The 10,180-nt window shown below is 35.1% G+C and overlaps 1 protein-coding gene across 1 annotated transcript; it reads left to right on the top strand.

The window, feature by feature from the left end:
* Positions 1–436: 436 nt before the first annotated feature.
* Positions 437–7,910, top strand: LOC127807764 (protein STRICTOSIDINE SYNTHASE-LIKE 12-like). The gene is made up of 3 exons (XM_052345825.1): positions 437–531; positions 7,189–7,332; positions 7,433–7,910. The coding sequence occupies exons 1-3, from the start codon at positions 437–439 to the stop codon at positions 7,908–7,910; spliced, it is 717 nt and encodes a 238-aa protein (XP_052201785.1).
* Positions 7,911–10,180: the final 2,270 nt, after the last annotated feature.

Genomic DNA, 10,180 nt, shown 5'->3' with positions numbered 1-10,180 from the left:
AAGGGGTTCGAGCTCAATCTCTCTGGTGAATAGTGTTCTGTCTCCATGGCCGTTATTCTAGCTGCGGACTCCTTACCGTTCTTCCAGTTGTCGTACCCTTTGATATAGCTCCTCCACGGTTGAGTCCAGGCCTGCTGATTGTTGAGCCTGCGATCACCTACTTCTTTCTTAAACCGAGGAGTGGTGATTCGGGAATGGATAGTTATCCCCGATATCCTCTTCTGCGGGCGGGGGTCTCTCTTCTCGTGGTTGACGGACCCTACGAGGCGAAGCTGGTGGATCGTGGGCAGCTTGCGCATGTGCTTGGGCCAGAATTCTGACCGCGTCGGCGAGCTGCATTACTGTATTCTCTAATGCTTCCTGGCGCTGCTGCCAGTCCCGGATCGTCCCTGTTCCAGTGATTTGAACAGTAGGTTGGACAGGGAATCGCGGTGGTATGTCGGTGGTGTCTCCGGTTGGCGGTGGTAAAGGGATATCTGCTGTCGAGGCAACGGGTCCTGCATTTGGTGGAAAGTCTCGCGGTCAATCACGGTGATTTTCAGGTGGGTCGATCGCCGCCTTGGAACTTCGAGTATTCCTTCCTCTGGCCATGGCTATTGATCAGAGCGGCCCCTTCCTCTAGTGCCAAAATGTCAACGTTCAGTTTCAATCGACCACGATTCGTTTCTTTTTTGGGCCGCGGTGAGTAAATCCAAAGCGCCGAGAAGAAGAAAACAAAGATCTCGGACGTGAATTGACACCAGAATTTTTTACGTGGTTCGGCCAGAACGATACCTATTCCACGACCGCACTCTGATTATTCTCTCAGAATGGTGGTATTTGATTATTCTCTCTGTCCCTGCCCCTAATGATATCTATGATTCTTATTTATACTGAGGGGCTTTTACAATTTAGATAACATATAGAAATACAATGATTGTACAATGGGGGACAAACAACCCTTATCGTCTACATAAAACCGGGAGTGAGATTATCATTACGAGGGGCATGGGCTATTGTAGGTAAAGTGAATAGTCCCTTCCTCTGACTTCTTAGTAGCTTTACCACTTATGCGAGCTGATGGTTTTATGCCAGCGACCTGGGTGATACAACGAATTGAGGGTTTTATAGCGAGCCCGTTAGTCAATCGTCGAGAGCTCGCTAGGGGTTTTATCAGGAGCTCACAAGGTGCTTGCTTTACGGGCTTCGAGTTTCGGTGGTGTATGGATTTTGTTTGACGAGGTTGCCGGGATTTTTTGAGCTCTGGGTGATTGGGCCAGCCCATTAGACTGAGTCTGTCCATAAAGGGGTGATGCGGGAATTGCGTATAACATGCCCCTTACTTCTGCCATAAAAAAAGACCTACTGATTTTGTAACCATCCATACGGTTTTTTGTGCCAGTAATGCCTCCAAGCTCCTGACTTAGCTTCTGGTAAGTGATCGTTATGGGGCTGCCGCTACATTATTATATGAAGCTCAAGCTAGGCTTCAACTATGTATCCTATATTTTTTCCCTCCAACAACAATTTCATCTAACTTTATTGGAGAAATTTCTATTTGCAAAGTTTTATGCAAACCCTCTCAATGTTCAAAATTGGTCTCACCCAGAGACTAATTCAAACCCATATTATGACAATGGATCTTTGCTCGTGGATGATCCAAACCCTATTTGAAAATTTGAAAACTCAGTCATCCAAGAAGAAAATGTGTCGTTTTCTTATTTTCAAGAGGCTAGTTTGTAACCTTACCCAATTGAAACTAGCAACAGTCAATGGCCATTCCCAGATAATATCGATGAACTTGGATCCGTCGTGTTCGACAACCATCATCAGCATTGAGTATCGACGAAATCCAAAGCTATTAACGTAGATTTCGCAATGAAGTTGTACCCCTTAAATATACTATAATTACTTTTTTAGATGTCGTGTAACTTTAGATCTATGGTTAGAAAGGTTAGCATATATTCTCTGAAAGATGAGATGTAATCATTGTTTCTTTGCCATTCTAGCTAAACTGATCTTTCATATTTTCATCATACCCTCGATCTTATAGTTAATTATTATATAATATTTGTAGTGTTTATTTATTACCAATTGCGTGGGTAATTGTTTAAGAAATTAAATTAAAATATTAATAATAAAATAAAAAATAATGGAATAAATTAGAATAAATTAATTGATTAAAAAATAAAAAGAAGAGTTAATATATATATTTAAATTTTTTTATACATTTTCAAAAATTTTGCCACAACTAAATTTATTTTTTTATTATTTAATGAATAAATTTTACAATGATTAAGAATGTTAATAACTATTACAAATAGTGCGATCATTTTGTATATATTTAATAACAATTATAAATAAATTAAAATGTGTGGGTAATTGTTTAAAACATTAAATTAAAATTTTAATAATAAAATAAAAAATAATGGAATAAATTAGAATACATTAGTTGAAATAAATTAAATAATTACAAAATAAAAAAAGTTAATAATGCCAGATCGATCTAGTTTTTAAAACATTGGTAAAAACTTGAATTAGAAATATATAATAATAATAATAATAATAATAATAATAATAATAATAATATACACATATATCTATTCTATATTTTTTGTTACAATTTTTTTCACTTTTTAAATTTTACATGATAAAATTATATTTTATCACAAAAATGATACTTTTTGTGATAAAATTTAATCCATCACAATTATTTTTATTACAATATTTTTGATTTATTTGACTTTTTTTCTTAATTCTGAAATTTTTTAATAAAAATTAAAAATATTATTTTATTTAAATTTTAAAAAATAATATTTTTAATGAAAATTTAAAATTATCAAAAATTATATATTATTTTATTATTTTTCAATATTTCTAATCAATATTGACACCAAAAATTTGGCATCAATATGTTATGATAAAATATCTTAATATTAAACAAAAGTCAAATTTTCAAAGTTTTTGTTATTAAATAAGAAACTTAACTTTTTAGGTGAGATCAAAATAGCAAAGATGAAATAAAATTTTTAAAGAGAAAAATGATAAGGGCAAATTTTTAACGAAAATTATAATTTGTCAAAAGTTAAATATTACTTTATTAATTTTCAAGATATCTAATTAATATTGTCACCAAAAATTTGGTGCCAATATTTTATGAAAAAATATTATAATAAAAGTTAACTTGTTTAAGTTTTATTTTAAAATAAGAAACATAATATTTTGTGTCAAATCAAAACAACAAATGTGAAATAAAATATTTAAAGAGGGAAATGATGGAAGGAAATTTTTAAGAAAAATTAAATTAGCCAAAAACTAATTATTATTTTATTATTTTATTTTTCTAGTGTTTCATTTATAATTTATTAATATGTATATTAGGATATCTAATTAATATTGGGGTTAAAAATTTATGACAAAATATTATAATAAAATATTTTTGTCACTACGTGTCTTTTAATTTTTTATTATGACAAAATATTTTGAATTTTTTTTCACCAAATTATTATTTTTTATACCAAATATGATCTATTTATATGAAAAATTAAATTTAATAAAATTATTTTTATCATAAAAAATTGAATTTCTTGTGACGTACATATTTGTCATATTTTTTTTTATAATACTATGTTGTGACAAACTATTTTTGTTATAAAAATTATTACTTATTGTGACTAGAAAATTTTGTAATTACATCTTATATAATTAAATATTGTGACAAATTTTTTTGTGACAATTATTTTGTCATATTATGTAAGTTGAATTGGCTCCAACTTGATGTGACAAAAATTATTTTGCCACTATAAATTATCTACATCACTATATAATGACAAAATATTACGTCAAAATATTATTTGTCACAACTTTACTTACTTTTTGAATTTTGCATGAGAAAATTCGATTTTGTCATAATTTTGTCACAAAAAGAATATTTTTCATGATAAAATTTAATCAATTACAATTATTTTTGTCACAATATCCTAAATTTCTTGTAGGGCATGATGGAAACCATCTTGAGTCCAAACATAGTGTTGGCCATCATGCTCTCTGTTATCATCTTTCTATTCTCTTCCCCCATTGGGGTGTTTTTCCAGCAGTCATATTCAACCTTTAGCTCCATCCCTTTGCCATCGCCAGCAACAAGTCTTGTGGCCCTTGCATTCGATCTAGCATTGTAGGCCGGCGAGGGACTTTCCGTCGGGGTCGCCGATGGTAGAATTCTCAAGAAGCCGGGTCCAATGGCTAAGTTATCCTTTTTTGCCTCTACTTTGCCAAAAAGGTAACCTATGACGACTAGTGAAAGCTAGAAATGACTGTTAAATTAGAATTCTTTATAATCAATCTCGTATACTCTTAATACGTTATTATGATTATTGTTGTTGCTGTTGCAAGAGCAAGGAGCTGTGTGATGGTACAAATGATCCAAATTTACATCACAAGAAAAACGACATTTAGTGACGAAAATATCCGTCGCTAAAATATCAAAATCAGTCGCTAAAAAGTTTAGTGAAGGATTTAGCGACGGGCAGCTTTTCGTTGCTAAAAATGGCATCTCTAAATTTTAGCGACGACACAAGTTAGGGATGGAAATTTTAGTCTGATTAAAAAAATAAAAATAAAAATAAAAAATTATTTTAGTGACGAAAAGTTTTCGATCGCTAATACATAATAAAAAATTAAATATTAAAAAAATTAAAATAAATTAGAATCAGTGACGGAAGTAGTTCCATCGCTAATTAGCGACGGGCGTTTCCATCGCTGACTTTTATTTAAAAAAATTAAATAATTAATCCTAGCGCTAGGCGGACAGGTGCTCGCGCCTCTACACGACGCCCCCTTAAATCGCCACGTGTAGCGTTGGGAAATTAATCCCAACACAACTCCTTTCCTTTCCTCTTCTTAGTTTCAATCCTTTGTCCTTTGCGTGCTTGCACGAACATCCGAGCTACGCGCCTTCTTATTACATATATTGTAGTGGTAATTATATACTACATTAAATTGCCAACCATTTTAATTTTATTTTAAATTAATATTTTAAATTCATAAATTAATATTTAAAAAAATAAATGTTGTAAATTTTTAACTCAACTAATGTATCACTTAAATGTTATAATTAATTAATCTTTTAAATATTTAAATTTTATTTGATTAAAAATTAGTTTAATACATATTTGTTATTATAAATTTTACAATATCATATCAATTTACATATTTTGATTTGTAAATAAAATACATAAAATATGCATACTAAAGAATTTTAATTTTTATTTAATCTTTGTTTAATACATAATTAATAAATTTTATTTTTTTAATTAATTTTTTCTGTTTTAGTGACGAATTCGTAATTTTTAGCGATGGAATATCCGTCACTAAAACGTTTCTAATTAATGATGAAAAAATTTAATCGTTAAATCTGTCTCTAAATTACGAATTTTTTGTAGTGTTAGAACCGATATAGGGTGTAAGGCCTCTACTCAGGTCCCCAAAGAACCAGAGCGGGTGCCCTACTAAAATAGAGGCAACCTGATTTGAAAGGACCTGTACTCATGCATGCCACTGATAAATATCAAGAGAAAACTGCTAAAGGAAACTTGCCATCTCGACATGCATATCAAAACCTTAACTTGCTATACAACAACTGATCTCTAGGCTTACATAGCCCAGGCATACATAACATACAACATTGGCACACCGGCTACAAAATAAACACAAACCATACAGACCCAAATAAACTGAAGAAAATACAGTCTAAAAGTGGCAAAATGAACAAAAAGAAACCCCCAGGCTGACAATTGCTAGGTTTGCATGGCCCTGTACACCGTCTAACCTGGAAGTCAGGACCCACTAGACTCGCCCACAACTGGATCATTGCTTTTACCTGGAATGAAGAGAAAACAAGGTGAGTCTAAATGACTCAGCAAGCTCATAAAGAAATGAATGATGAATAGAATAGGTGCTAAGAATAAACCTGCGTCTCGAGTGCATAACAAATCGAAACTCATGCATAACATGCCATGCAATCTCATAAACTGTCACAGGTACAAACTGCATAAGTAACAATGCACATATATAGGATCTTGGGGCCCAAATAAAGAATACACTAGCACCCAAGTCCTTATCACAGAAAATTATATATATAAGTAAATATGTATATACAGCCGCGAACCCACTAGCATCAACGCGCACACATTACAGCTCACATTCCCAACCAAAATTATACACATCTAGTTAGGAAATCAAGGGTAACTAGGAAGATGAGAGCTTGCTTGAGAATTTCTTCTTCTTCTTCATTGTGCTTCTTCCACCCACTGTTCTTCTTCTTCTTCCTTTATCTTTCAGCTTAGGACATGAGTGGGACACGCGTCAACTTTTAAAGATTATTCTCCACCGCCTAAGCTCCATTTCACCGAGATAATGCTCTGGAATTTAGCTGAAAGTGGAGGATACCCGAATATGGCAAGGGATATCCTGATATGAGAGGTAAAAATTGAAATTCTGGCAGATTCGACACCCTTTTGAATTTTGGTCATAACTTTCTCATCCTAGCTCTGATTGAGGTGATTCAAGATGATATGAAAAGAAAAAAAGAAAGATCTACAACTTTCATGTTTTGAGTTTTCTGAGATTTGGACTGGATCTAGGTGAAAATCGGGCTATAAGGTGAAAATCGCATTGCTAAAACATGGCCATCCGGATGTAAAAACTCATATCCGAATATCAATAATTCATATCCGGATCTTACAATTCTATATCCGGATGTTACTCACAAAAACTCAAAGAAACATCCGGATATGCCTCCAACCATCCGAATATCACTCACATAACTCAAAGAAACCATTCGAATAAGCCCCTGTCCATCCGAATAACCTTCCAAATCTACACCAACTATCTGAAGGGATCACTTTCCCATCCGAATACATAATTCCAATTCAAACACAACTTTTATAACACTCAAATTCTCCAACTTATACCCTAAAATTAATTAATAAAATCCCAAAACAACCTATATACACATACGCTACACCCAAATACTTAGGAAATAATTGCAAGAAAATAATGCTACACATTAAAGTTAACCAATTCAACCACAAGGTATGACACAACATTAATTAATTAAATTCGGGTCATTACATGGGGGAAGCCCTTTAGCTTTAGCTTCAAGTATGCAACTCGCCAACTCTACATTGTAGATGCTTATGTGGGGATCAGTGTAGTAGGGCTGGGCGGTGGCCTTACCACCAATCTTGCTACCGCTGCAGAAGGTGTGCCTTTCCGCTTCCTTGCCGGCATTGATGTTAGTCAGACTATTGGAGTGGTTTACTTCACAGATGCTAGTCAAACTTTCGAGCTAAGGTACAAAATAATCTCATTTACTTCTTTTGAACATGTTCTCGTTTTAACTCAGAAGTAAATTGTCACCATGATCATGACACATTTTTCTTGATTTTTACAGAAACATCATAGATCCAAATTTTGAGAGAGACTCAACGGGAAGGCTAATGAGCTATAACCCAAAGACCAAAGAGTTGAAGGTGCTACTAAGAGGGCTTGGCCAGCCGATCGGCGTAGCGGCCAGCCCCGACGGCTCCTTTCTACTCATTGCAGAGTACAACAACCGGAGAATTCAGAGGTTCTGGTTGATAGGTCCGAGGGCCAACACGGCGGAGGTCTTCCTGAACCTCCTCGGAAACCCTTTGAATATCAAGAGGGCTGGGCTGGATGACTTTTGGGTGGTGATGAGGCTGATCAGCCCGCCGCTGGTTATTACACCTCTAGGGCAAAGGATCAACGTCGCTGGCATGGTTTTGGCACAAGCGGATTTTGCCGCTCACTATCAGAACACGTATGTGAGCGTTGTTGTTGAGCAGAATGGGGCGTTATACACTGGCTCTCGAACTGACGGAGTTAAATTCGTCGGTGTTTACCAGTAAAGGCATCGGGAACCGTCATTTAAAGGCCGGAGTAAGTTCCGGTAACTAAATATATGGAAGTATTGTTACGCTCTTGTATTAGCCAGCTCAACTTGAGCGGTTGGCGATCCAATAAGCCATGCCTTGTGGCGTGCACTCAAGAAATAAAACTTCCTTTTGTTACAATGTCTTAAAATTTGAGACGACAAATCCAATTGGAATAAAGAGAGACCAAATATTGGACTAAAATTTAATTTTATAAATAATAAGATTCATCATAAGATGGCATGGATGAGCTCAGTTAAGGTCAGATGCTAACAGACATGCCTTCCACCAGGACACATACGTAGTGAGCCTAAAAGCTTAGGCCAGGACTCAACTAGGACAAAAGGGCTAAGTTTGGTTGTCTTGAATCTTTTGATTTGGTTAGTGCCCTAAATTTGCCTTGGATGCTGCAACGATGACGACGAAGATGACATTTTGTTGGATGTTTTTATTTTGCTAGGCATAGGGTGCTATATTTGTGTTAGGATAACTCCTATTCTACTTCGATTAATATTGTTATTTTTTAATAAAATTAATTAATGAAAACAAATCTCTCAGATAATATTTATTATTTTTATCAAATGATGATTTTATTTAAGAGATTGTAACATGTTTCGAAACCTAATCCCGTTATAATTATATATAATTTGGTATTTGTAAATAAACAACGCTAGAATAAGTAACCTTGTTTCAGTGATTGATGAATCACTCTCAATAATATGGAAGAGATAAATCTAGATCATTGTGCTTGTGGATCACATGTTCCACACCTCAATAACCATAGTTTGGGTGAATGACGCGATTAGTTATCTAAATCCAATTAATTTACTTTACCTAATGAATTATTCTCTTGTGATGGGATCGTTATTTTTCTCATTTAATTTTTATTTGTCATTATTAATATAATAGCCTGGTCAATCTTGTTTGCGTACTAGTGGGTCTTGCTGTATTTGTAAATGTGATATTTCGTCATCTATAGGGTTTTGTGCTCTAAGAAAAAAAAAAAAAAGAGAGAAGAAAATGGTTGCAGCACCGATCTTATGGCATTGCCTTTCTAAGAAGCCCTGACGTTGAACGAAACAAGAAGAAGAAGAAAGAAACCTTGGATATTTGCTAGTTCTCATTTTTCTGTCTCACTTGAGATGAATGTAAGCCCCATTATTAAGTATTGCTGCCACTAACTAACCCAACGAATAAGGTATGTATGGCCACCAAATGCCTTGTTTTTAAGCTGCTTAAACTCTTCATTCTCACTGCCGCCAAGTGTAGAAACCCACAAGTCCTAAACCATATAGCTACGTAAATTCATATTAAAACTAGAAATTGCTTAGTCACTTGAGTAAAAGGAACGGAAAGAAGAGTAATCCCCCTGTGGCTTCATTTTACTAAAATATTATTTCGACACTGTTGGGTTTTGTGTTTCCTAATGAGGTCTAAGGCGATAACGATGGTTCGAATTAGTTTCATAGGTTTCAGGCCGAGATTGAAGGAACGGTTTAACCCACTTACTGACAGCTCATTTATAGAAGTCGAGCCATAAGCCCTTAACTCTCCCTTTAGAGGAGAAATGGGCCTTACTCTATTTGCTTAAGGGAGGGAGGAAGCCCATAAAACCCATTTCCCTTAGCCCATTTCTCTTTGTGCCCTAGGCCCTTAATATAAAAGGGACTCTTTCCCCTTTTGTGTCCTATGTGTGGCGGCTGATTGTGTTCTCTCCCTTGTTCCCTTTCTCGGCCAATTATCCCTTCATTGATGGCCGATCCCGTTGGGGTTTCTTTCCTTCTCGGTCAAATGCTTCTTTCCTTGTTGAGTGCCACACTTTCCTTGTGCGTTGTGGTTGTTCGTCAATGGCGTTTGCAACGCTTATTTAGTCCGAGTTGCTATCTTCTCTTCGGGGTAAGTTTTTCGGCCATTGTTGAACCCATATCTTCGTGATTACTCTTTGTTCCTTGGTGGATCCTACTGTGTGTGGAAGTTTGTGTGGCTTGGGTGAGGGGTGTCAATCGACAGAGAGATTTGGGGGTTTGAGGGCTTCGGTTCTTGGGGGTTTGGGCTTCTTTGTGGCTTGGTGTCCCTATTTATTGGCGTTACCTAAGTGGTGATTAAACGAGTCTAGATCTAAGCCTTGAAGCAGTTTTAGTGATGCCATTTGATTTGACTAATGCTCTTGCGGCATTCATGGACTTGATGAATCGGACATTTCGACCGTACCTAGACAAATTTATCATTGTATTTATTGATGATAT

This window comes from Diospyros lotus, chromosome 8 (genome assembly GCF_014633365.1).
Source record: "Diospyros lotus cultivar Yz01 chromosome 8, ASM1463336v1, whole genome shotgun sequence".
NCBI lineage: Eukaryota > Viridiplantae > Streptophyta > Magnoliopsida > Ericales > Ebenaceae > Diospyros > Diospyros lotus.
This window is presented reverse-complemented; position numbering and strand designations above follow the sequence as displayed.